A 25,823-nucleotide genomic window follows, 5' to 3' on the forward strand; every position below is an offset into this window, starting at 1 on the left:
TCCGTGAGAATACTTCTATCCGTGAGAATAAACTTCTATCCGTGAGAAAAAACTTATATCCGTGAGAATAATTCTCTATCCGTGAGAATCAATTCCTATCCGTGGGAATACTTCTATCCGTGAGAATCAATTCCTATCCGTGAGAATCAATTCCTATCCGTGAGAATCAATTCCTATCCGTGAGAATACTTCTATCCATGAGAATAATTTCCTATCCGTGAGAATAAACTTCTATCCGTGAGAATAATTTCCTATCCGTGGGAATAAACTTCTATCCGTGAAAATACTTCTATCCGTGAGAATCAATTCCTATCCGTGAAAATACTTCTATCCGTGAGAATCAATTCCTATCCGTGAAAATACTTCTATCAGTGAGAATCAATTCCTATCCGTGAGAATAATTCTCTATCCGTGAGAATCTATTCCTATCCGTGAGAATAATTTCCTATCCGTGAGAATAATTCTCTATCCGTGAGAATCTATTCCTATCCATGAGAATAATTTCCTATCCGTGGGAATAAACTTCTATCCGTGAAAATACTTCTATCCGTGAGAATCAATTCCTATCCGTGAAAATACTTCTATCCGTGAGAATCAATTCCTATCCGTGAAAATACTTCTATCCGTGAGAATCAATTCCTATCCGTGAGAATAATTCTCTATCCGTGAGAATCTATTCCTATCCGTGAGAATAATTTCCTATCCGTGGGAATAAACTTCTATCCGTGAGAATAAACTTCTATCCGTGAGAATAAACTTCTATCCGTGAAAATACTTCTATCCGTGAGAATCAATTCCTATCCGTGAGAATAATTCTCTATCCGTGAGAATCTATTCCTATCCGTGAGAATAATTTCCTTCCCGTATGCTGTTAATGCAAAAGGCGGAAATTTGCACAATTCTGTTTTTCTTGTCACTGCAATGCATTTCTTACCGTATTTATCACTTTTTTGCGCCAAAAAAGTTGCTTTGCGCAAAAAAGTCATCTCCAAGTGTCAAAAAAGTTGCCTCGCGAAGACGTCAACTAAAAGTCACCGCCGTCTGTTCAGAGCCAATTGGATCTTTTTCTCATTTAATTGAGTACTTTTTTTATGCTTAAATTTAGCACTTTTCAGGCTTTTACTCCTCAATCTGAAACTTTTTAGGACTAAAAGTTGATTATCTTATTTCAGTTTGCTTCAAGATTTCTTCCGGGTTGAATGAAGCACTTTTTCTGCTTTCACTTCTAAAAATTAGCCTTGAGTAAGAACCAGTAGGCCGGTTATCTGCAGGATATTTTGATTTTTTGACGAATAATTCCAATATTTCCAAAGTTACGAATATTTTCATTCTAACGATTAATACCTACCCTTGAATTCTAGTTTTATTTCTCTATTTTCCCCAGCTGATTCCTATTTAAAGCTGTTTTTCAAGGCTTCCGGTGTTCGTCAGAGGAAATTCCCGCTCACCCAAGGAAAAGCAGCAATTTAAGCCAAAGCTTTCGACCATAGTAGCGGGTCTTCTTCAGTGGTCTTGCTTGTCGTATTTAAACCTCTTGAATGATTTTTTTCTCACTCATCTCCAAGATTTTATTTGTCATGACCAACAATGAATAGACTCCTTTTGTTCTCATTAAAACTCTCAAAGAAAATCTTTGTAAAAACTTCATTGTATTTACATTTATCGGATTTCGTTACAAAATTAATTTTTCAAGAATTGCAGAATACCATTCATCATGAGTTCAATAGTCTCTACTGAACTCAATGAATGTACCTTCTCCTTGAATTTCTTGAGGCAAAGAAGTTGCTGAATGAACTGCATGGGAGACTCATTTGCTTCCTCGAGGATTGCATCGAGAAATTTATCCTTCATATTGTCATAAACATACTGGAATGCCTCTTGATCGCTGTAGAAGAACAATTTACTTTCCTCCCTCTCTTCTGTACGATCAGGCGTTTTATCACTCTCCTCAATCCCCGATGAGCTGCTCTCTCCAGCATCAATACCACTGGGCTCCGTGGCAATCTTCAAATGTTTCTCCTTCTTTTTCGGCCCATACTGCCTCAGAGGTTTTACAATTGTCGCACTTACCTTGGGATGTGAGTCAGGAGGAACGCTCAAGGGGATGGGATTAACAGGCACATCCTCATCTAAATCTTCCCAATCACTATCATTCCCATCATTCTCACCGGATTCAGCTTGTGGTGGTGAATCCATGAGAAGATTGGCACGATGTGTGGCTATCGGGATTGGCGATGCATTCACTTTCAGCTTCTCTGCCTTCTCAGACTCTTCCAGGATGTACTCCTTTGTCCGCGTAACAGGAGGATCATGGAAGTGAATTCGTCGTTTCTGCAAAGTTTTTTTTAAAGAGAAAAATAAACATTTAAGGGGGGTCTCTTGGGAAATCTGTTAGAATTTACACATTTTTAATGTTGTAATTTTCTTGGGGTTTTTCTTAAACTTGGATATCCGATGTTGGTTACATTTGAAGCCTAATTATTGAAGTGTAAGAAAAACACTTTTCGCCATTTTAGATGCGACGCCATCTTGTGGTTTTCAGACTTTTCCGCAGAACTGCCCTAAAACACAAAGGTAGGTTTTTCTCAGGACCTACTGGATGGATTTTAATGGGGTAAAAAGCAAATGAAAGAGGACATACCCGTGCAGATTTTGATGTACCAGAATTTTGAATTTCCATTCTGGGGCTGAGAAAAGTGGAAAAACGTCAAAAATATCTGAAAAAAGTCACATTTTTCCACTTTTCTCAGCCCCAGAGTGGAAATTCATAATTCTGGTACATCAAAATTTGCACTGGTATTTCCTCTTTCATTTGCTTTTGACCCCATCAAAATCCATCCAGTAGATCCTGAGAAAAATCTACCTTTGTGTTTTGAGGAAAATCTCAAGATGGCGTCGCATCTATGATGGCGGAAAGTGATTTTCTTACTCTTTAATGCTAAGTCTTTAAATGTCACCAACAATTGAAAACCGAGTTTAAGAAAAACCCCAAGAAAAATTAAAATATTTAATTTCACCAGCTCTCAAAAGAGACCCCCCTTAAGGATTTTCTTAAAATTAATTTTCTTTTTGCAAAATTCCCACCTTTGACGACATATCGGAATCATTGAGATTCGTCTCCCTCTTCCTCTTGAGAATCCCAAGTTTAGGCGTTGCATCGAGCGGTGGGGCAACAGCTGAGAAGCGGAAGAAGTCCTTTGGTATCTGGACAGTAGGTAGAGGTGGTTTCTTCGCACTCAAATCCTCTTGCTTCGATGTGGATGGGCTTGAGGCAGTCATAGAGAGCATTTGGGCGGCTCTGGATGTGAATTTGGGTGAACCAACAGGTGTGGAATGATCCACCTGCGGACTTTCTTTCCCTTTAATCCATCCTCGGGGCAGTGGAGTGTGTTTGGGGGTTTGTTCGCCTGTATTTTGCATAACTCTGTATTTAGCTTTCAAAAGAGAATTGGGATTTGAAGATTTCTCACGCTCTTTTTGAGATTCATTGAGGTTCTTTTGTTGAGGACAAATCACCGTGTTCTGTTGAGATTCAATCAGTGTGTCCTGTTGCGACTGAATCAATGTATCCTGTTGAGAATCCACAATATTGTCTTTGTTATCCTCAATTAAAATCTCCGGAAGATCATCATCAATCACTATAGGCGTCTGCTTGTTGACAATTAATGATTCAGACAGAGAATTATTGGCAGCCTCATCGAAGGGCGTCTGAACTTGTGTGTCTGCGTGAGAAAGATCATTTTGTGGCGCATTCCGCAGAGATTCTTCAGGTGTGTCCGAAAAGAGATTTTGCGTCCCCGTTGGTTCTCTCCCAAATAACTTAACGGACTGCTGGCTGGACGGCGGAACTTCCAAACACATCTTTTCCGGTGTTTTCTCTGATTGTTCCCTCAAATTCAGCTCCAGAGATCTCTCATTGATGTCCCCATTGTCAATATTTACTTGTTCCTCACATCCCGTCTCATCCTGGCTAGTTCCTTCCATTTCTCTTCGCAACATTTGACTCACAAATTCCTCGAAAGCCTCATCTTTCACCTCAATTGTTGCTGAGGTAATCTTGGCCTTCTTGGGTGGTGTCTTCTGCATTGAATACATGTGATCATGCAGTTGATTCCCCAGCTTAGGGGGAGTATTTGAAATTTTCCCCAAAAACGATAATTCTCCATCTCTGTCATTCTCAGCTTCTTCCTGATCCTCAACTGAAGACCTCCTCATGGTTCTCTTCTCCCCTCGTACTTGTCCATTCACTTTGGAAATTTCTGACGGTGATTCTGTGGCTTTGGATGTTGTTGAAGAAATCTTTTCCACCTCTGAAGGATTTTTCTCTGCCTTCTCAGGCTCCTTTGCAACTGAATTCCTTCTGGTTTTTCGCAAAATTGTCGTATTTTGTGTTTTGTTTGAATTTTTGTAAACTTTAGGCGTCGAGACGTTTTCTTTACGCTTATTTTGAGCTTCCTGATCGTCTTTTGAAGCTTCCCTACCTTTCAGGGACTTTCGGCTGTCTTTTGATGCTTCCCGGACATCCTTTGATGTTCCCCGTCGTTCCACCGAAGTCTCCCGGCTATCTTTTGAACTTCCACGACTCTCTGTTGAAGACCCCCGTCCATCCTTTGAGACTCTCTTCCTCGTCCTACTGCCCTCCTCACTTTCCCTATCTTTTGACTTTGCCTTCCTCCGCTCAGATCTCGACGGAAGAACACCCCGCTGACCCTCAACTGTATCCGTCTTGAGACGCTCCAATTCTCGCAAAATTCGTGATTTCTTTGCTGCTTCACGATCATTTGTACTTGTAGAAGATTGTGTTGCATCAACAACGGAATTGGATTCAGATTGCAACATGGCAGGATGTGCTGGCATTGAATCACCCGTGAGATCATTGTAGAGAGCCGGAATGTCTTCAGCACGTTTGTACATTTTATCCTTTTGTGATTCAGTCAGGAGATTTGATTTGTAAGGCATGATTTTTGTACTCTTTGGGGTGATTTCCACAAAGGAATCTTCGTCGGATTTGTTTGTTTTAACTGAATCATCTTCAAAAAAAAAGAGAAAGTCAATCATAACACGTCCAGTTATTAGAGTTGGTATACCACAACCCGGATGGGTCAGTCTATGCGTTGTAATTTAATTTGTGAGTAGTATTAGAAGGCAAAGTTGATTTTTTTGTGAAATTCAGCAATTTAATGGATAAAAATGGTCATATCTATAGTTCTATAAGACCTACAGAAATTTCTTCACTAGTTCTGGAAAGGTCTTGAAATAAGCTATAATTTGATGTACCGTAAAATGGGGTGAATAGAATCAGTTTTCAACTTTTAGAGGCTGTAACTAAAAAACTATTTGAGCTAGACCTATGAAATAAAAGCGAAGTTATGGGTCTCTCCTTCTACTTTAAGGATACTGTTTCACTTTTTCACCGCACGGTGCTCCTTTTCGTTCATTTAAAAAAAATAGTCCTGATTCTATTCACCCCACCTTGGGGTGAATGGGATCACCTATTTTATTTGCGATTTTTACGTGGAAAATCACTAATTATTGTAAGAAAAATCATTTTTAGTTAATGTCAATTTAATTTTTAACCAGTTTAGCCAGGCTTTGAGCGAATTGGTGATCCTTAATTGCTTAAGGACCAATAAAACGTTATCGTCCCATAGCTCGTTTTTGAAAATGCCTAATTTTGACAAGTTAATTATTTATTCACCCAGAAATAATGGAGAACTAAGTTTTAATGGCAACTGAACATTTTTAAATCACAAAAGGACATCCTTGAGGACTAAGAGCATTAAAAAGGACGAAAAACCAAAAATTCCAAAATCGGGATTTTTGATAAAAAATGTCATACTAGAACTCAAAAGAATCTCCAAAATTTATTTTCACGCCATTCTGGAGTCCTCACGATCCTTAGGCAGTTAAGGATCGAAGGGCGACATTTTTAATCATAGCTTTTTTCGAAAATGGCATGAGTTTATCCCTTAAGGACCATAAGATATCCCCAAAATTTATGTTCTTTTGATTGCACCCGCTGAAATCCTTATAGTCTTTAGGGTTAAACTTACACCATTTTCAAAAATAAGCTATGATCCGAAAATGTTCCATTAGTCCTTAACCCCTTAAGGACCACAAAGATTCTGGAATGGCGTGTAAATAAATTTTGGAAGTTTGAACTCAAATAAGACATTTTTGGCCAAAAATCTCAACTTTGGAATTTTCAGTTTTTCGTCCTTCTTGATCCTGTGAGTCCTTGGGGATGTTCTTTTGTGATCACAAAATATTCAGTGACCAATAGGACATAGTTCTGCATTATTTCTAGCTAAATAAATAAAGATTAACTAGCTAAAAAAAGAAATTTTCAAAATCGAGATATTTGCGAAAACGTTCAATCGGTCCTAAAAGGGTTAAAGGATTAAGGGTTAAGGGCTAAATCTTCAGATTCAACATTCTTCTTGCTTGTACATCTCATATCTTATCTCATTTTTTAGCACATTAGTCAAATAATCATTTTAGAAGCCCCTTGAAGTATGCAAATTAGTGATCCTATTCACCCCAAATTTTTAAATTAAGTGACATGAAATCAAAAAAGCACTAAAAATAGAAAAAAATAATTTTTTATATAAAATGTCTTTACTAATCTCTTTTCCTGAATAAAAAGAGCGTTGAATAGCAGTAGAATTATATTTTTAGAACTTTCGTACTTTTCAGAACAAGTAAAGTTTTATGGATCAACCAATTTAGGGTAAAATACAGCATTTTTTAAAATTTAATAAATGTAAGAAAAATTTTTTTGAAAAAAATTCTAATATTCACTAACTAACTCTATATAGTCTAATGATTCTTTCGGTGGTATGATTTCAAAATTTAAAAACATATTTTGGTCAAAATTTACAATTAAAGATTTTCCCAGATTGCTGATTCTATTCACCCCAGTGATCCTATACACCCCATTTTACGGTATATCTCAGTGATTTTCAAGGTCACCTCTAGAACACAAAATGAAAGATTTTTGTTTCACAAAAACAGTTTTTCGCATTTTTTATCCTAAAGGATTAGTTCTAGAGATTTCTGATGTACCAGAAAGCTGTAGATAATTGCAAAACCTTTAATTTGATACTAAGTTGAGCGAAATCGGACAAGCCGTTCAAGAGATATGGTTCTTAGAACTTTTCAATTTCAAGAATTTTTCAAATGGCCATATCTTCTAAACGGCGACATAGATTTTCTTCATTTTCGGACTGTTGAAAGATATTGAGTCAGGTTACAACATATCAAAAATTCAAGGAAATCTATGATCGAAATTCAAAGATATTGCAAATTTTTGTTTTTGATTTTAGCGCCTCTTGTGTTCATTTCTGGAACTTGAAATGTTCTAGACAGTTGTAGGGCTTCTTGAAACCTTTCATTCGAGCTTGAGTTTGTCAAAATCGGTCAAGCTGTTCTCGAGTTATATTGAAAAAACACTTTTTGCTTTAGGCCGCCATATTTGCTAAACGGCTTGATCGATTTTCAAGTATGAATTATCGATGAAAACGTCTCACTGAGCTCTACAACATACTAAAATTTCAGACCTCTAGCTGTAAGGGAAGTGGTTGACGATGATTCAAAATGGCGGATGGCGGCCATTTTGAATTTTGAAAATGCGGAAAAATGAAATTTTACACCCACATTTCTATAGAAAACTTCCAACCCGAAGTCTCTATCTGTTACCGTTCTCGAGATATAAGGTAAAGTTTGGAGTCCCGGACAGCCGGATCAAAAATTTCGTAATGTGGGTTGTCTGAAACGTGCTCATACCAAGTTTGAGACCGATCTCACGTGGTCGGTTTTTCCGACGATTACAATACTTGGTGTTGGCCACGAAGTGGAACAACAACTAATTAAAAGAAAGTAAACTTACGTTTAAGTAGTGACTTGAAGATGGGTAAAAATTCCTTTTCTGCCTTTCCCAGATGCCCTGCAATGAAGGCAAACAAGGATGTAATGCCGAGAGTTTGAATTTCAACACCAATTGGTCCCCAATCTTTGACAAAATCACTCTTTGAGGGGTATTGGCTGTAGTTCCCCGCGGCCCATGTGAACAGGGTCTCACAGACGGTGTCTCTGAATTTGGGCTTCTCTTTTGGCTCAAGAAACTTCTGGTGTGCCCGGATGTACTTGGCAAAGGCCGCAAAGAAGATGTAGAATGCCCGTGGATTCATCAGCTGCCTCACATTCACCTTCACGATGATATTCAAGATGTTCTCATACATATTTTCGTGCTTTGATTTGCTGCAGATTTGGAAGAAGAACTTGGCAATTACTTCGAGAAATTCCACCCAAAGAATCTCCGGTGGGGCATTGAAGAGGAAGTTCGTGAGGCACTGAAAGATTTCGAGGAGAAGAAGTTTCTGTTCAGGTGCATCAAAGCACTTCCCGTAGTCAAATGATGTGACTTCCTGAAGAACAATCTGCAGGTAGTACTGCACTCGGGAATCCTTCTCACATTCCATCCGGAAAACATTCAACACGTCACAGAGGAGCTTCAGGGACTTGAGGGTGTCCTCCTTGGGTAGCAACCTCATGAGATTCTTCCACAAATTCCGACAAACACTGAAGGGACTTTGCATATCACTGAACATTCTCAGCATAAGTGTTGCTTCCTGACAACTCAAAATTACTTCCGTCTCAATGGCTCTGAAGATATTTTCATCAATTATGCCCTCAATTCCTTGGGGGAGATCACACTTCTTCCAGGAAACTTTTGTGGCTTCATTTGCAGGGCCTAACATGTGAATTAGGGCACAAATCACTTTTACACGAAGAGCAGAAATCTTCTTCCCTGGCGATACGTACGTAGTCTTCGTTATCATTAGTCCATTTTGAATTGTAGTGTAGGGTTCAAAGCAGAACTTGAGGAAAGAACTGAAAATGACGTAGTTCTCCTTCTGAATTTTCCCTTTGGTGTGGCAAAGAAAGTACCACCAAGTGTTGAACTTAATCTCAGCAAGGGGATTATTAAAGAATGTTGTGTAGCAGAGTGGCATTGAAATGAGGTTTATTTTATTCCCAAACAACTGATCCTCCTCAACGAGAACCTCCAGGAAAGTCTAAAGAAAAAACAATTTCTATTAAATTAAATTTCCCCGCAAAAGAGACACAAAAGTACCTTCCAGCAAATAAAAGATTGCGTCCGGATGTCAATATTTTTGTTCTTGAATGCCTTCTCCACGACTTTTAGGACACAATTGATGGATGAGAATTCCTTTGGGGGAATTAATACTTTAATTAGCATTTGTATCCACAGGCACCAGATCCCATACCATCGAGAATTCCCCTCATCGCACATCTTCTCCAACTTTGCAATTATTCTGGAAGTTACCAAAGAAAATCCAATTGAAATTAAAATGATCTGAATTACATTAAAAAAAAAAAAAGACACAACTTACGTCTTTGACATGGTAATTGCCAGAGTCTTTATCTCCGGGGTGACGTGAGTTTTTCGCATAAACAGCAAGAGCTTCTGCAGAGTTCCCTGAGCTTCCCAGCAAACATTCCCATCCTCAGAACTCAAAAATGGAACAATCTGATCGAGAACAAAGTGAATCCCTTCGCTGCTGAGCTCATTGAAGATGTGCTTGTTTCCCAGATGTTTCTGTATCCTCTCGAGAACCTAAAAGGCAGAGAAAGATGCCCTTTTAGATGCCCCTGGGGGCTCGATAATGGGATAAACTTACATCCACTTGTGACGCCTTGTCTCCTTTTTCATTTGCACGCCTTAGCTCCTCAAATACCCCCACAATTTCCTCCACATTTATTCCATTCACAAAGAATGAGGTCTCTGAATGAGTTTTCTCACCAATTTCCATGTTTTTCTGCATATTTAGCACTTTTTTTTCACAAAAGAGCCACAGAATTTTTTGGTGAACGCGCAAATTCCATAACAATTTTTTGAGGTTATGAATACAACTTCACACACAGAAAAATAATTACCAGAAATGGTAGTGAAATCGTCCATTTGTGCGAGTGCGCCCTCTCGCATTCGTTCCATTCGTTCATTCGTTAATGTTCGAGTACTCAAAACTGCGAGTATGGCCGAATATTTCACTCGCACTCGACTGATACGATTAATTTTTCTGTGTGTTTCCGGAATAACCGCTAAAGTTCCGCATATAAAATCCGGACGAAATAATAAAATTTAAACTTTAACGAACTTTTTTTTTGCATTTCGACAAAATTCGCGATTTCCTTGTTTTTCCACCAATTTTTGGGCATAAAACGCATTTTTGAGACTCCTGAGGCACTTACGGATGCTCCGAGGCCCCCGAGGAGCCTCTCAATGCAAGAATTAGGGCCCGCGGAAATTTTGACGGTTGGGTTTAAAATTTTGAAATTTTGACGGTTGGGGATTTTACACGCACTTTTTTTTTCTCAGAAATGCATTTTCGCGAACTTTTTGCATTTTTGGTGCAAATCGACGCGGCTGCGTTTCCTGATTGCAAAAAACCACTTCCGGCCGGAAAATTCAGCGGAAAACGCGAGAAAATTGCAAAAAACTAAAAGTGTGAGGGAGACAGTATCAGTGATATGCATCGATCTCATTTTCTCTTATACAAAATGTACCAAAAAGGGCGCCAAATTCAAAAAATAGTCAAAAAGCATGAAAATTATATGGGGGCGCTACGAAGGGGGGCTTTGGGGGGGGGGAAATTAATACAGCCATCTGAAACTGCCTGGTGCCAGTAGTCTCTGTACCAAATTTCATCGCGATCGGACAAACGGTGTAGAAATGCAAAGCTGTTTTTTATTGGCAGAAAGTCAATTCAATTTATTAAATGTTTTTAAATTACACAAATTGCGAAGCAGAGGCTGAAAAAATGTAAGTTTTTGGTGAAAATTCAATTAATTCCACCGACTTTTCTTCGCTTTCTTCGTTTCCGCCTGGGAGGATTGCTGTGCTTCGGATCCGGGAAGTGATGGTGGAGCGAAAACTCCCTGAGGTGGCAATGTCTTCTCCCAGGTGCGATCCGTAGAAGCCTTAAACTGAAAAGACAGAAGAGAATTCAGTTAAATAAATAAGAGGAAAAGTCCGGAAGATCTCTTTACCTGTGAATTGTACTGATTCCTGAAGGTTTCCTTCATTGCTGAGAGACGATCAGTTGCTGGCCCCTTTGTGGGCCTCACAACACCATGATTGCTTCCTTGTGCACCACCAGATGCATCCCCACTGCTACTTGGGCGCTCACGGTACCCCAATCCGGCACCACCAACATTCAGTGGCTTCGCTTTGCCGCTCTTGAAGCGCGATTTCCGGAACCAAGAGCTCTGCATGGCGAGATTGAGTAGATCCTGCGGCACCTCCTGATTAGCCCCTTCGAGATTTCTCACGAGATGTCCCGCAAACTCCTTATCCTTGTCCGTTACGAGCGTGTAGGCGGTTCCCTTCTCCCCAGCACGTCCTGTTCGACCAATCCGATGCGTGTGGGTGTCAATATCGCGAGCAATGTCGTAATTCACAACGGTCTTAATGTGCGGGATGTCCAAACCACGAGCAGCCACATCCGTTGCCACCATTATGTCCACTTCGCGCTTCTTAAACATCATTATCACGCGATTCCTATCCGCCTGATCCATGTCTCCGTGCAACAACACCGGATCGTACTCCTTCAGCTTCAGATTATTCGCCACCTGCTCTGCATCCGCCTTCTTCGTCACAAATATCAAAATGCTGCCCTCGGAGAGGAACTGCACGAGTTTAGCCAGGAGCCAATTCCATTTGTGGGTGGGATTGCTGAAGACCAGCATGTGCTGCGTTACATCCTCATTGGCCTCCCCCAAGTCTCCCTGGACAATTCTCACTGGATCCGTGAGGACGTCTCGTGCAAGCTTCTCAATGCGCTTCTTGAATGTGGCGCTGAAGAGGAGTGTCTGCCGATCCGGACGCACGTGGTTGCAAATGGAACGAACTTGTGGCTCAAATCCCATGTTGAACATCTTGTCCGCCTCATCGAGTACGAGGAAGGAGACTCTCTTCAGGTTTGTTGCCTTCATCTTCACCATGTCAATCATTCTCCCCGGGGTGGCAACAACAATCTCAGCTCCCTGCTCCAGGGCTTTACTCTGCTCCCACTTGGAGCCTCCACCGTAGCAGCACACCACGAAGATGTTGTAGACCTTCCCAAAGCGTTTTGCCTCATTGTAGATTTGCAGCGAGAGCTCCCTCGTGGGCGCCAGGATGAGCCCGATGGGTCCATCGCCCGGTTGGAGTTCCTTCTGATCCATTATGTGTACCAACATGGGCCAAATGAAGGCAGCCGTCTTGCCGCTTCCAGTCTTTGCAATGCCAATGATGTCACGACCCCCGAGGGCTGCGGGAATGGCTTGAGCCTGAATGGGCGTGGGCTGTGTGTAGTCCGCCTTCCGGATTGCCTTCATGAGGTTCTCGTCGAAGTTGAAGTGCGCAAAACTCGCAACGGGATGCGGTGGCACCAACCCCGTGACCTTAATCCCCAGAGCCTTGCGCAGATTGTCCACCTGGGCAGCGGAAAGGGCTGCAATCTCCTCGTGTGGATCGTAGAAGTTCTTCTCAAAGGGAGCATACTCAATCTCACTGTGATCAATCGGTGGAAGAGGATCTATATCCTTCCTCCTTGGGGGTGGTATTGGATTCCCATCTTCATCGTATTCCATCTCTGCATCTGAGCCCTCATCTACCACTCCCGCCATGGGATTTTCTTCCATGTACCTGTAGTAGCTCTCCTCGTCGTCTTCATCATCAATATCCCCACGAACTCCTTTTGCCTGAAAAAAAAAATCAAGTTCATCCACTAAAAGGAACCTCAAAGAAGCCTTCCAGGACTTACCTTTGCCTTCACATCATCCGGAACAGTTGGTTTACGACTCTCCCGCTCAACTTGTTGCTCAATCCCAGCCATAAAAGCATCAAGGGGATCATCGTCGTCATCATCATCATTCCCAGCAGGCTTCTGTGGTTGCCCCCCTGGGCTATTGGGTGCCGGAATATACGCCAATTGAGGCTCATCGTCATCATCAAAGTACTCATCTTCCGTTTTGGCACGTTTCTTCCCAATCGCATAGTGGGATGAATTTGCAAACTGCGAAATTGCATCCATTGTCGAATACCCGTGTTTTGAGACAGGAGCCCCCCTTCCTGCACCTGCTGCACCCCCAAAACTATGTGCTCCCGAGGTAGATCTTCCGCTATGATTGAGGGAGCTGGGTGGCGGCACAGCATTCAGGGAGAATTGCTTACTCTGGGAATTTCCTGCCGATGCTGGCTTCTTCATTTGGAAGCCACCAAAATTAAAGCTTCCCCCTCCACGATTGTAGCTCATTTTTCCTCAAGAATTTTCACAATTTTCCTCAAACTTTGTTTTGGTTTTTCCCGACGTTTGTTTTTTTTTCCTATTTACTTTTCCAACTTCAATTCACATTGCGGAAAACACAAAAGAAAGACGAAATGTGGGATTTTGTGGTGCTGAGGAAGGTATTTTTAGGGTTTTCACGCAATTTTTCACGCTCCCTGGGGGAGAATTTTGTTATAAGGAAAATAAAGAAAAATCGCAGTGCAGGAAAACTTCAAAAATCGCCCGTTCAAATTGAATGTGTCGTAACTGCCTCAAAATCATGCAATACCGTAAAGTGGGGTGAATTGGAAAAAAAGTGATTTGTTTGGAAAATATTTTAAATATTAAAAAATTGTGAAAATATAATTTTTTCTTAGATTTTTAACTATTTATCGTTAGATTGCCAACGTAGAAAGAAATATATATATATATATATATCATGTAAAACTGAAGGAAAATAACCTCAAAAATACATAAAAATTTGAGTAAGTTGAGGTTCTTTGCGCATACAGAATTTAAATTAACCCTTTAACGTTTTTTGGGTCATCCTGACCCAAAACTAAAATGATTTTTTAGATATACTTCTAGTTAAGTAATAAATTTTATTCGGTGACAATTTGATAATAATGAATTGGCAACGACTACCAGATATGTCCTCCATTGTAAAAGTGTTGAGTTATACTTAACACTCGGAGGACTTTACTGGTACTTGCTACCAATTGGAACCTTAAAATCATCACAAAATAAAATCTATTGGACTTATCTCGATGAATTTAGCATCTATGTGTAGGGAATTTTAATTACTTTAAGATAGCAGAAAGAAAATCTCGAGAAAAGTCTTTTCTTTGGAAGATAATTCAGGTCAAAGTCAGAATCCAACGTGGAGGATCAAATTGGTAATAACTACCAGTCAAAATCCCATACATTTTTTTTAGCCATTGTTTTGAGGTTATGTTTCCCCATATTTCCCAAATAACGTACTCTTGTTCACTTTTCCTCGGTGAAAATCATTAATATGGACTAATTTTATTGCCGGAAGTGACTAAAAAGTTACTTCAAGAATCAAAGTTTGTGATGATTTAGGCGCAATAATAAATTATGTAAAATTGTAGCTAAAAAAGTCGTTTGAATTGGCAATTTTGCATCGATTCTACGCAATTTTTTTTTCAGTGACGATTTTCTCATTTAAATATTTAGTAATTAGGTGTAGCAATGCTTGAAGTAGATTGAGAATTAGTGAAACTTTCGATCCTCATTCAATAAACTGATTAATAATTAATTATTGAGCATATTTTATCAGCTGGTAGTTATTACCAATTTGATCCTCCACGTTGTGCCAAATGTTGGGTCTTCCAAGTGTTAACAGAACATATTTTACAAAAAAAAAACAATAATTAAATATTTCAAGACATCAAAACGAAAAGTCGTATGAAAAGTTTTAGTGCACAAAAAAAGCGATAAACTGAAAACTTTCCCCATTTTACAGTATGTATCCCTTTTCAACTGAATAATAATAATCTTACGATAGTCGCTGTTTGAAGCAGCGTACTTGTATAAATCAATTTTTATTCTCTTCGTGAAAAAACAGTGAAAAACCCTCCCAGTGTGTGAAATTGTTGTGGGATTGTGAAAATGAAGAAATCCGGTGCAGATATGTCATCTTCATGGAATATATCGCACAGTTCGACTTCCCTGAAGAGTCGCACAACATATTCCGGGAGCGGAGGCGCCACACCCGGTGGTTCTTCTGTTCCATGTGAACGGACAGAGAATTCCCTCAATTTGGACTTTACACCCTTCGAGACGATCCACAAGTGGAAGCGGATGCTGGAGTGCGATGAATTCGTGGGGGCGCGTCGCAGCAAGCACACGGTGGTTGCGTACAAGGAGGCAATTTATGTTTTTGGCGGAGACAACGGGAAGATTATGCTGAACGACCTCATAAGGTTCGATGTGAAGGAGAAGTGCTGGAGTAGGGCATTCTACACGGGCATACCCCCCGCCCCGCGGTACCATCACTCAGCTGTCGTCCACGGGAGTTCCATGTTCATCTTTGGTGGCTACACCGGAGACATTCACTCCAATTCCAATCTCACAAATAAGAATGATCTGTTTGAGTACAAATTCTCATCTGGCTACTGGGTTGAGTGGAAATTCGTTGGGAGGACTCCGGTACCGCGTTCAGCCCATGGGGCAGCCGTGTATGATAATAAGTTGTGGATTTATGCTGGGTACGATGGGAATGCCAGGCTCAATGATATGTGGACAATCTCCCTCACGGGAGACACGAAGCAATGGGAGGAAATTGAGCAGAAGGGGGATCGTCCACCGACTTGCTGCAACTTCCCCGTCGCTGTTGCCCGGGGGTGCATGTACGTCTTTTCCGGACAGAGTGGTTTGCAGATCACAAATGCTCTGTTTGAGTTCAATTTCAAGACAAAGGCATGGCGGAGGATTAGCAATGAGCACATCCTCCGTGGGGCACCACCACCACCGGCCAGACGGTATGGGCACACAATGGTTCACCACGATCGCTTCCTGTACGTGTTTGGGGGATCAGCTGATTCAACTCTACCGAATGATCTGCACTGCTACGATGTGGATTCCCAGGTGTGGAGTATCCTCATTCCAGAAGCTGATTCCCAGGTGCCAACGGGTCGGGTGTTTCATGCTAGTGCCGTGATTGGGGATGCCATGTACATCTTTGGTGGGACTGTGGACAACAATGTTCGCAGTGGCGATATGTATCGCTTCCAGTTCTCCTCCTACCCACGTTGCACGCTCCAGGATGACTTTGGGAAATTCCTCTCTGAGCGCCAATTCTGCGATGTGCAATTTATCGTGGGAACGGATGAGGTGAAGATCACGGCGCACGTTGCAATGATTGCAGCACGTAGTCAGTTCCTGCGGACAAAGATTCTCGCAGCACGTGATGCGAGGAATCAGCATTTTGAGAAGATTTTCGGCACAACTGAAGTGCCATTTGCTGAGCGTCAAATGCTGGAGGTGAAGCTCCCGGGGGCTGTTCCGGAAGCATTCGAAATGGTCCTCAATTACATCTACACGGATCGCATTGACTTCCGTGATCCCTTTTCCAACAAAATTGTCCTCCTCATGATGGATATTTATCAGCTTGCTGTGCAATTCTTCATTCCACGCCTGGAGCAGGTGTGCATTCAGTACTTGGAGTTTAAGATCTCCAAGAGTAACGTCCTGGATGCTCTCTTCAATTCGGACAAGATGAAATTGACCGTCATCAAGGACTACTGCTTGGGCTTTATTGTCAAGGAGGACAACTTCTATGATATTGTCATGTCGCAGGATTTTGCAGCACTCGAGAAGGCACTCATGGTGGAGGTAATCCGCAAGAGACTCAACCCTGGGAAGCCAACAGTTGACATGAAGATTGATAAGAATGTCGGGACAACTCTTGAAAGCGATATGGCGGTATTCTTGAAGACTGGTGGGGAATTTTGCGATATTAATCTCGTTCTCGAGGGGAATGTCATTCCTGCCCACAAATCCATTCTTGCTGCACGCTGTTCCTACTTCCAAGCCATGTTCCGGTCATTTATGCCATCGGATAACACTGTAAACGTGAGTTTTACAGCAACTTGAAGTTTGTACACTTTTTGAATACAATTTTCTTCCCGGAAAGTGTCATAAGTGGTTGGAAGTTGTGCAGTCATCCTATCCATTGCATCAGGATGTTTCTAAAGAATCTTAGAAACTTTCTTTTCAACACCCGGCTGATCCTTGATGTCATCTTTGGGTCAAAATCTGAGTTTATAAAAATGCTTCACGGAATTGCAAAGGGAACTTCCTAAATGGGCCGATTTTGACCCCTAAATGAAATCAAGGATCAACCGGGTGTTGAAAAGAAAGTTTCTAGGATCCTTTGGGAACTTCCTGATGCATTGGGCAGAATGAATGTACAACTTACAGCCACTTATGGCACTTTCCGGGAAGCACATCAAACCGTTCCGGGAAGAAAAGTATATTCAAAAAGTGTACAGACTTTCAGTTGCTGAGTTTTACTTTCTTTTTTTTATCAAATTGCTTTGTATTTAACATAAATTTCCATCCAATTAGATTCAAATTGGAGACATTAGTCCCTCAAGGGAGGCATTCAATTCCCTGCTGCGCTACATCTACTATGGCGACACAAAAATGCCCCCGGAGGATTCCCTGTACCTATTCCAAGCTCCATGCTTCTATGGCTTCACAAACAATCGCCTGCAGGCCTTCTGCAAGCACAACTTGGAGCATAACATCACCTTTGACAATGTCCTGCAGATCCTGGAGGCGTCTGATCGGATGAATGTACCGGATATCAAGAATTACGCCCTCAGGATGATTGTGCATGATTTCACGCAGGTGGCACGTCTACCGAAGATGCGTATGCTGAGTCGGGATCTCCTGCTGGACGTTATAATGGCCATGGCTGACATTTTGGGGGACATCCGGGTGAATCATCAGGATCTCACGTCGATTAGTATTCACAGTGATATATGAAAGTTGGCTTTTCCCATTCTCAGTATCCTCCTTGCCTGGGTCCGCAACAATGATTTGGGTTGAATGAAAAAAAAAAGCAGAAAATTATGCCAAAGTTTTATCTCTCCTCAATCCATCCCCATTTCCCGACTTCCTGTGATATCCCCTCTCTCTTCCTTTTTGTTCCCTCTGCAAATGGGAATTTTGCAGTTGTTGTAAAACTGTTATATTTAATGTTAATATTATATAAATGTCTAAAAAATAATAAAATATATATTTAGTAGTGAGCAAAAAATAAAATATTATTTAGGGGAATGTGGCCTAATTCGGACCTCCAAAAATTCGCGCAGAGTTAGAAAAAACTGGTTTAACACTTGGAGGACCCAACATTTGGCGCAACGTGGACGATCAAATTGGTAATAACTACCAGCTGATAAAATATGCTCAATAATTAATTATTAATCAGTTTATTGAATGAGGATCGAAAGTTTCACTAATTCTCAATCTACTTCAAGCATTGCTACACCTAATTACTAAATATTTAATTGAGAAAATCGTCACTGAAAAAAAATTGCGTCGAATCGATGCAAAATTGCCAATTCAAACGACTTTTTTAGCTACAATTTTACATAATTTATTATTGCGCCTAAATCATCACAAACTTTGATTCTTCAAGTAACTTTTTAGTCACTTCCGGCAATAAAATTAGTCCATATTAATGATTTTCACCGAGGAAAAGTGAACAAGAGTACGTTATTTGGGAAATATGGGGAAACATAACCTCAAAACAATGGCTAAAAAAAATGTATGGGATTTTGACTGGTAGTTATTACCAATTTGATCCTCCACGTTGGATTCTGACTTTGACCTGAATTATCTTCCAAAGAAAAGACTTTTCTCGAGATTTTCTTTCTGCTATCTTAAAGTAATTAAAATTCCCTACACATAGATGCTAAATTCATCGAGATAAGTCCAATAGATTTTATTCTGTGACGATTTTAAAGTTCAAATTGGTAGCAAGTACCAGTAAAGTCCTCCGAGTGTTAACCCTTGGAGGATTTTCTGGATAAAGTGGCCAATTCAACTTTTTTCAAGCGTCACAGAATTAAATTCTACTTAACATTTCGTGATAAATTCTACATCTCTATGTAGGGAGGTTAATTACTTCAATTTCGCCGAAGGAAAATTTGGAAAAACATTTTCTTTTGTGAGAAAATCAAGGTCAAAGTTTTGAGGTTAGAAACCTTGATCCTCCAAGTGTTAAAAGGCAGTATTCTTATCACTTGGAGGATTTATGTAGACACCGTGGCCATCTCGAGTTTTTAAATCTTCATAGATTAAAATGTATTGGAGCTATCGTGGTAAATATCACGTCTATGTGTAGGGAATTTCAATTACTTTAAGTTAAGCGAAAGAAAATCAAGAAAAAGTTTTTCTTTCTAAAAGATAATTAAGGTCAAAGTCGAAATTATACGCGGAGGATGAAAATGGTCATCGTGGCCATTCAAATTCTCATACATTTTTGACAGCTTTTTGAGGATATGGAGGATATGTTTCCCCATATTTTCCTAATCAGGATCTCTTGTTAACTTTTCCACGATGAAAATCATTAGTGTGAACTCATTTTAATGCCGGAAGTGGTCTTATAGTTACTTAGAGAACTAAACAAAGTGATTATTCAATTATTCAGGCTCAATAAGAAAATTGGAAAAATTGTAGGGAAAATTTTGATTTGAATTGGGAATAGATTAAGAATTAATTAAACTTTCGATCCTCATTCAGTAAGCAGATCTACAATTAACAAAACATTTAATATTTGGGATTTTTATTATGCTGGACACGGTGACTATTTTGATCCTCCGCGTAGGTGAGAAAAAAGTGTTCAGTCCTCCAAGTGTTAAAGGTACCATCGTAAAGCCCATTTAATGTTCTATTTACTCCCACACCTTTCTACATTTAAAGAGCTTCATCGGTTTTAAGCGTTTTAAGTAAAAGCAGATTGAAAAAAAAGTCCGTAAAAGATCCGAATTGAGACACGTTCCCCTAATTTTTGGCGGGAGATCAATATTTCGTCACCTACATCATCCGCTCTGGCATCTGCTGCGTAGTATGTGAGATTTGCTGATAAAGTCGACTCAGAATGTCAAAATCATTGCATTTTTTCCTTCATAAAATTGTTGTGCTCTGTGTTTTTATTCTCTAAATTAATGTTATTCGCTTAATTTATCGGTGTAATCTGTCGTTTTTCATCATTATTGTTCTTCTGGCTAGAATCTCTAAGGCAAAAAATGACGGAGAAGGCGTATTCAACGCTACAAAACTCGGTAAAGAAAAGAAAAAATTAACAGATTGCAAAAAAAAATCAATTTTTCTCATAAAATTTAAAATCATTTTGCGTACTTCCGGTCAGGTGGATTTTACGGGTAGCCAATTGGATATTGTTGCGAGTCAGCTGCAGGCTGTAGAGAAGAATCTCCCGACGGAATGCGAGGAGGGGGATGCTGCGTCTGTGATGGAACTCCTCGAGACCATGACGGAAGTGAAGAATGAGTATCAGAATCTGAAGAAGGATCTGCATGAGGTGCAGCAGCTACAGAAGCAAATGACCCACTCATTGCGGTATCAAATGAAAGAATTAGCGCAAACATTTAATTTGCTAAAGAAGAGAATTGAAAGCACAGCCCCATCGCCACCACCCAACTAAAAAGGGGGCGCAGATGGGGTGCTCCAATTTCTTTCTCTTTTCGTTATATTGCCCTTTATCGGCTTTTTCCTTTAATTATCAATGTCTTTTCTCTGTGTGATGAATGCATGAGTTTTTTTTTTATTTTCAATCACTTCCATTCTGTACATAAAAAAAATGAATTTCATGACAAACAATCTCTGACCATGTTTGCCACAAAGCACCCCCGCAAAATCATCCTCATCTGCCAAAAGAAAAAATTGTGACATAGCATAGCTCATTAAATTCACTAGGAAAAATCTCTAAAAATCATAAATATTCTATATAGATGTTATTTGAAGAAAAAAAAGCAGAAAAAAGCTTCTCATAAAAATCATTCTAGCAAAAAAAATGAGAATTATGATGAATATTTAAATGTTTGTGAAATATTCTTCGCACACAGCTTATAGAAAAAAAAAACGAACGAGGTGTGCAAGGGAAATTGAATGCTTGAGAAAATATCGTGAATTTCTTTCGAGTGAAAGTTGCTTTGTGAATGCCAAAAAAAAGGATAAAAAAAAGACTCCATGAGAGGAGGAAGAGGATATTTTAGATGGAAAAATTACATGTCTGAAACTATGTATTGATATGGTCCGTTTTTTTACACGGGATTTTATATCATACGCCTTATTTTTTGACAAATATATTTTTAAAACAATGACTACTAAATATTTGAATGTTAAAAAAAACAAAGTTATTGTACACAAGATTTATGTTTCCATTTTTATGCTTTATCATTTTCATATATAGCAAGTTCTCTCAACTCTTAAATCGATTTTAAAAAAAATTTTGCAAGGGTCTCATAAAATAAATATTGCGACGTATTCTGTATTCGAACCAGAGGCTTTTAGGATCTGAGCCGAATGCTCTATTAATTGTGCTAATAAACAACCTAAATAACGCACAGCAGTACCATGAAAAATTGTTAAACTGACTTATAAATCGTTTAACTTTAGCATTTGAGATTTACTTTAAATCTATTTTGAACTCATCTTAGGCAATTTATATTTTAAAAACAGTTAACCCTTTAAGGGCAATAAGAGGTTTTTTCAATGGCTAATGGGTTATGAGTAAATTCCAAGAATTAATCGTGAAACATTTTAATTCGAAAAACATAAAAAAAAAGATTTATCGGGTTTTAATTATTTTCAACATAATTCAGCTAAAAGGAAAATCAGCAAAGATTTCCTGAAAAATGCAGACAATGACGTCACCAATGACGTATGTACGTTTTTAAATCTAAACTGCTTCATATTTGTTAACCCTTTAAGGGCTGCTCGAAGTTGGTTCAGTTAACTTTAAAATCATAAAATAAACAGACCTAAATTATTTTCAACTTAAGTCAGCTAATGAAAATCAGTAAATATTTTGTGAAAATGCAGACAATGACGTCATAGTTTTTTTTCGTAGAACCACAAAAAATGTTTTAAAAATACATTATGTTTTTAAAAATCATCGTGAAACATTTACGCTCATATTTCACAAATCTAAAACGTTTCAAAGGCTCCATTCCTCTATCATTAGCTCTGAAGGCTTTGATGCTATTCATTTAGTAGCAAAATCTTTTACGAGACTTTAAGAAAATGCTATGTGCTAACTGAGAACTTGCTATGTAATGTACAGCCTAAACAAACTATCTAACTTTACAGCGCTATTAATTCACATTTTGCTTCAAAATAAATCCATGATTCGAAACACATGAGATGAAATGAAGTAAGAAAGATTAATTTAAACCTTTTAATTTCTTTTTAATCACGCATTTAATTTACTGTGATTCATTTACTGTAGAATTCTTAGCTGTAGTAGGATAATATTATATACATATATTGTATGACAATTTGAGTCAATTTGGGAGTGAACGTAAATGTAGTTATATACAACAAAAATATCTATATATACTCTTTGAAAAAAAAATTAATTGTGAACGGAAAAGGAATCAAAACTGTAAGTACATTCGTAACACTTTATAGCAGATGCCACAAGTCAATAAATCTACTTCAGAATGCCAATATAAAGAAAAAATAATATACAAAATGATAAAGAATGAAGAAAGTCTTGTTGTGAAGAGAGGTACATACTAAAATAATCTGGCTGGATTTAAATTGATGGGGTATTTCTCCTGGTTTTCGTTTTTCTGAGGATCTCTGAGAGAAATGGTCGCACCGCAGGAGGAAAAATGTCTAAAAAATAATAAATGGACCCACAAAAGACACAATAAATCTCACTATAAGAATGTAATACTTACTTAAATAGCATAAAAAACGTATAAAATCAACATATGTATATGGATAAATAAGCATAATCACCTTGATTCTTACAACACCATTTTAAGCATTTTAATGTTAGTCTTTTGTGAGGACGATTAAATCAAAATTCGACACTTTTAACACACACAAAAAGACATATCCGACTCGATATGGAAGATCTTTTATGAAAACACTTTTTTTTTCACTCGCTGTTGGTGTTTTTGGAATTAATTATTGAAAAAGAAAATTATCTTGTAGTATACATTACATCGTGAATAATGAATAATGATTGCTGTTAAGTAAAAGATACCTGAATATTATTGAAAATAAAATTAGTTACAATTCTACAAAATATTGTTTTTTTTTACTAAATGAGATAAAAACAATTTTTTTTAAATATATCTCATTGGCTCAGAACAGACGGCCGTGGCTTTTGGTTGACGTCTTCGCGATGCAACTTTTTGGATGTGACTTTTTTGCGCAGACATAACCTCAAAGCAACTTTTTTGTGTGCAAAAAAGTGAGAAATACGGGAAAAAATGCGTTTCAGTGCCCCCGGGGGGCTTCCCATATGCTGTTATAGCATTTTCCAGGCGGAAATTTGCACAATTCTGTTTTTTACCACAAAAATATTTCGATGCGACTTTTTTGACACTTGGATGCGACTTTTTCGATGTAACTTTTTTGGATGTGACTTTTTGGGTGTGACTTTTTTGGGTGTGACTTTTTCTAGGAAACTTTTTTTGTTCAAAAAAAAAAGTGAAAAAAGTTTTCTCGAAAAAGTCACACCCAAAAAAGTTGCATCAAAAAAGTCACACCCTAAAAAGTTGCATCAAAAAAGTCACATCCAAAAAAGTTACATCGAAAAAGTCGCATCCAAGTGTCAAAAAAAGTTGCATCGAAAGATTTTTGTGCCAAAAAACAGAATTGCGCAAATTTCCGCCTGGAAAATGCATTAACAGCATACAGGAAGCCCCCCGGGGGCACTGCAACGCATTTTTTCCCGTATTTCTCACTTTTTTGCACACAAAAAAGTTGCTTTGAGGTTATGTGTGCGCAAAAAAGTCACATCCAAAAAGTTGCATCGCGAATACGTCAACCAATAGTCACGGCCGTCTGTTCTGAGCCATTGTCGTGAAAGGGTTAAAAGAGTTAATTTTTGCTGCTTGGGAAGCATTAGAGAATTCCATATTTCACCTTACTCTTTTTAATTAAGGCTACGAAGCCTACGAAGTAATTAAGAATTAATTCCCCCAGTCTGCAATTTTTAATTTAATAAAAAAGGTAAAAAAAGCATTTTAGAACAATATTTTAATTGCTGCTGAATTGTTTTTTTCCTGCAAAATCAAAGAATTTTTATGTTTTTTTGGGACGCCCTAATTATTTTGACGAAGAATGGCAATGAAGTGTTAATATTACAACAACGAAAAAAGCGTGTTTTGATTTTTGCGGTATTTTTTTATTTGGAAAAATTGACGAGAAAAAGGAAAATTCAGGTGTGAAAAATGAGTGAATCAAAGAAGCAAGATTGTAAATATGGTGCGGAATGCTATCAGAAAAATCCAGCGCACAAGGCCAAGTACAATCATCCGGGAGACGACGCTGAATTGGAGTCGGCAAAGCGTGAAAGATCTCCAGGAACTGACAGCGAGGAATCCACAAAGAAGCTCAAAGAATCCCCAGCAGCAGCTTCCAAAGCAAACCCGGAGGATAGTGCCCCGTCAGGTTCGGGGGAAGAAAAGGAATTAACGCTGGATGACCTGAAGAATCCATTCAAGAGCGCTGACAGACTCGAAGGAATCAATGAGAATGAAGTTCAGGATGGAGATATTGTGGATCCTTGGGCACACAGGATACGTTTTTCCCAAATGCAAGAGTACAAGCAATTGCTGAGTGACCCTAAGTTGTTCTTTAAGCATAAATTCTGCGTGGAAATGCCGGAAGATTTCTACGGGTTTTGGGAATTTTGTAAATCCCAGACGAAGGAGGGGGGAAAGCCGGAGTGCCTTTTTGAGCAAGTGGGGCTCCAACTGGTGGGTCCCTTTGACTACATGGCGGGGAAATTTCACGATGCCCCCCTCAGGGAGCCGGGAGACTACTTCCGCCACTGGCGCTTCTACTACGACCCACCGGAATTCCAAACTGTCTTCGTGAAGAAGGGCACAGGGATACACTACGGGTACTGGAGGGATAGTCCCTTTGCTGAGCAGTGCTTCTTTGCCCGCAATGACGCCTCCAAGGGGTGCCAGTTTACCATATTTGATACAAACATTTTTAATGCCGTCAGCTACTTCCTGGACAAAGATGCCAACGTGACCCCCTTCACAAAGGCAAAAGTGGGCGCACTGAAGAAGAGTCTTCAGAGTTGGGTGGCAGACCATGAGGTGGATGTGACGAGTGCCCCAACACTGATAAAGGAGCGTCAACGGAAGCTCGTTTGTAAGACATTTCACACAGCTGGACTTGTTGTTCCGGTGGAAGCGAAGACGAAAATTGGCTATCGCCCCCTCATGGAAACTGACGCTGACCTCAAGAAGATCCTGTCGAAGATTGACGATGGCCACAGCCTCCAGTCACTCATGAGTACACTACAACCCATCATCACAGCTGCCAGCATTGGTAAAATAACTTTTCTTATTAATTTTCTTCTTCGATATTAAACTTTTTTTCTTCAAATTGTTTTTAAGCCGTCGACGAGGGTGACTACGGAACATCAATTGAGCTGGCCTTAGATTTCTACGCTCACGGATCACCGGAATTGCACAACTGCATAAGGAACCTCTCAGTTGTGGGATACACGCAGGCTGGTCATCCGCAGTTCCTGGCAATTCTCAAAGTAATTATTTTCTCTGCGCTTTTTTAGAGGAATTTTCATTCATTTTCCTTTATTTTCCAGGCTCAACTGGACAATCGCCGCAAGGGATTCAATCTCAGCATCCTAGAAGAAGCTTGAGGGCATTTTTCGTATTATTTTTTATAAAGATTCTAATAAAAAAACATAATAAAAAAAAATTCTTTTATTTTTGG

At 39.3% G+C, this 25,823-nt stretch overlaps 6 protein-coding genes across 6 annotated transcripts in view; 3 read left to right on the top strand and 3 right to left on the bottom strand.

Moving 5' to 3' along the window:
• The window catches only part of LOC129792487 (STAM-binding protein-like A), a 781,560-nt gene that overhangs the window by 638,433 nt on the left and 117,304 nt on the right, over positions 1 to 25,823 (bottom strand). The window lies entirely within an intron of this gene.
• Positions 1,631 to 9,968, bottom strand: LOC129791421 (uncharacterized). Its single transcript, XM_055829597.1, has 6 exons — positions 9,705 to 9,968; positions 9,417 to 9,640; positions 9,137 to 9,338; positions 7,889 to 9,077; positions 3,085 to 5,030; positions 1,631 to 2,331 (listed from the first exon to the last, which is right to left on the bottom strand). The coding sequence occupies exons 1-6, from the start codon at positions 9,846 to 9,848 to the stop codon at positions 1,681 to 1,683; spliced, it is 4,356 nt and encodes a 1,451-aa protein (XP_055685572.1). The 5' UTR covers positions 9,849 to 9,968; the 3' UTR covers positions 1,631 to 1,680.
• On the bottom strand, positions 10,775 to 13,603 carry LOC129791865 (ATP-dependent RNA helicase DDX42). Its single transcript, XM_055830464.1, has 3 exons — positions 12,831 to 13,603; positions 11,074 to 12,768; positions 10,775 to 11,010 (listed from the first exon to the last, which is right to left on the bottom strand). The coding sequence occupies exons 1-3, from the start codon at positions 13,320 to 13,322 to the stop codon at positions 10,870 to 10,872; spliced, it is 2,328 nt and encodes a 775-aa protein (XP_055686439.1). The 5' UTR covers positions 13,323 to 13,603; the 3' UTR covers positions 10,775 to 10,869.
• On the top strand, positions 14,826 to 18,128 carry LOC129791859 (leucine-zipper-like transcriptional regulator 1 homolog). The gene is made up of 2 exons (XM_055830451.1): positions 14,826 to 16,931; positions 17,427 to 18,128. The coding sequence occupies exons 1-2, from the start codon at positions 14,967 to 14,969 to the stop codon at positions 17,847 to 17,849; spliced, it is 2,388 nt and encodes a 795-aa protein (XP_055686426.1). The 5' UTR covers positions 14,826 to 14,966; the 3' UTR covers positions 17,850 to 18,128.
• Positions 19,954 to 22,436, top strand: LOC129792870 (uncharacterized). Its single transcript, XM_055832266.1, has 2 exons — positions 19,954 to 20,152; positions 20,239 to 22,436. The coding sequence occupies exons 1-2, from the start codon at positions 20,117 to 20,119 to the stop codon at positions 20,530 to 20,532; spliced, it is 330 nt and encodes a 109-aa protein (XP_055688241.1). The 5' UTR covers positions 19,954 to 20,116; the 3' UTR covers positions 20,533 to 22,436.
• Positions 24,184 to 25,808, top strand: LOC129792378 (histone PARylation factor 1-like). The gene is made up of 3 exons (XM_055831382.1): positions 24,184 to 25,415; positions 25,484 to 25,632; positions 25,693 to 25,808. Exons 1-3 carry the CDS (start codon positions 24,302 to 24,304, stop codon positions 25,747 to 25,749), a joined length of 1,320 nt encoding a protein of 439 aa, XP_055687357.1. The 5' UTR covers positions 24,184 to 24,301; the 3' UTR covers positions 25,750 to 25,808.

The sequence above is a fragment of the Lutzomyia longipalpis genome, chromosome 1 (genome assembly GCF_024334085.1).
Source record: "Lutzomyia longipalpis isolate SR_M1_2022 chromosome 1, ASM2433408v1".
NCBI classification, from domain to species: domain Eukaryota; kingdom Metazoa; phylum Arthropoda; class Insecta; order Diptera; family Psychodidae; genus Lutzomyia; species Lutzomyia longipalpis.

Coding starts and splice junctions, on each gene's coding strand:
- LOC129791859 (XM_055830451.1), top strand. CDS start 14,967: ATGAAGAAATCCGGTGCAGATATGTCATCTTCATGGAATATATCGCAC. Junction 16,932..17,426: donor CATCGGATAACACTGTAAAC/GTGAGTTTTACA, acceptor CCATCCAATTAG/ATTCAAATTGGAGACATTAG.
- LOC129792870 (XM_055832266.1), top strand. CDS start 20,117: ATGACGGAGAAGGCGTATTCAACGCTACAAAACTCG. Junction 20,153..20,238: donor ATTCAACGCTACAAAACTCG/GTAAAGAAAAGA, acceptor ACTTCCGGTCAG/GTGGATTTTACGGGTAGCCA.
- LOC129791421 (XM_055829597.1), bottom strand. CDS start 9,848: ATGCAGAAAAACATGGAAATTGGTGAGAAAACTCATTCAGAGACCTCA. Junction 9,078..9,136: donor AATCTTTTATTTGCTGGAAG/GTACTTTTGTGT, acceptor TTTTTTCTTTAG/ACTTTCCTGGAGGTTCTCGT. Junction 5,031..7,888: donor CTTCAAGTCACTACTTAAAC/GTAAGTTTACTT, acceptor TTTTTTTTGAAG/ATGATTCAGTTAAAACAAAC.
- LOC129791865 (XM_055830464.1), bottom strand. CDS start 13,322: ATGAGCTACAATCGTGGAGGGGGAAGCTTTAATTTTGGTGGCTTCCAA. Junction 12,769..12,830: donor CGGATGATGTGAAGGCAAAG/GTAAGTCCTGGA, acceptor TTTTTTTTTCAG/GCAAAAGGAGTTCGTGGGGA. Junction 11,011..11,073: donor GGAATCAGTACAATTCACAG/GTAAAGAGATCT, acceptor CTGTCTTTTCAG/TTTAAGGCTTCTACGGATCG.
- LOC129792378 (XM_055831382.1), top strand. CDS start 24,302: ATGAGTGAATCAAAGAAGCAAGATTGTAAATATGGTGCGGAATGCTAT. Junction 25,416..25,483: donor CATCACAGCTGCCAGCATTG/GTAAAATAACTT, acceptor ATTGTTTTTAAG/CCGTCGACGAGGGTGACTAC. Junction 25,633..25,692: donor AGTTCCTGGCAATTCTCAAA/GTAATTATTTTC, acceptor TTTATTTTCCAG/GCTCAACTGGACAATCGCCG.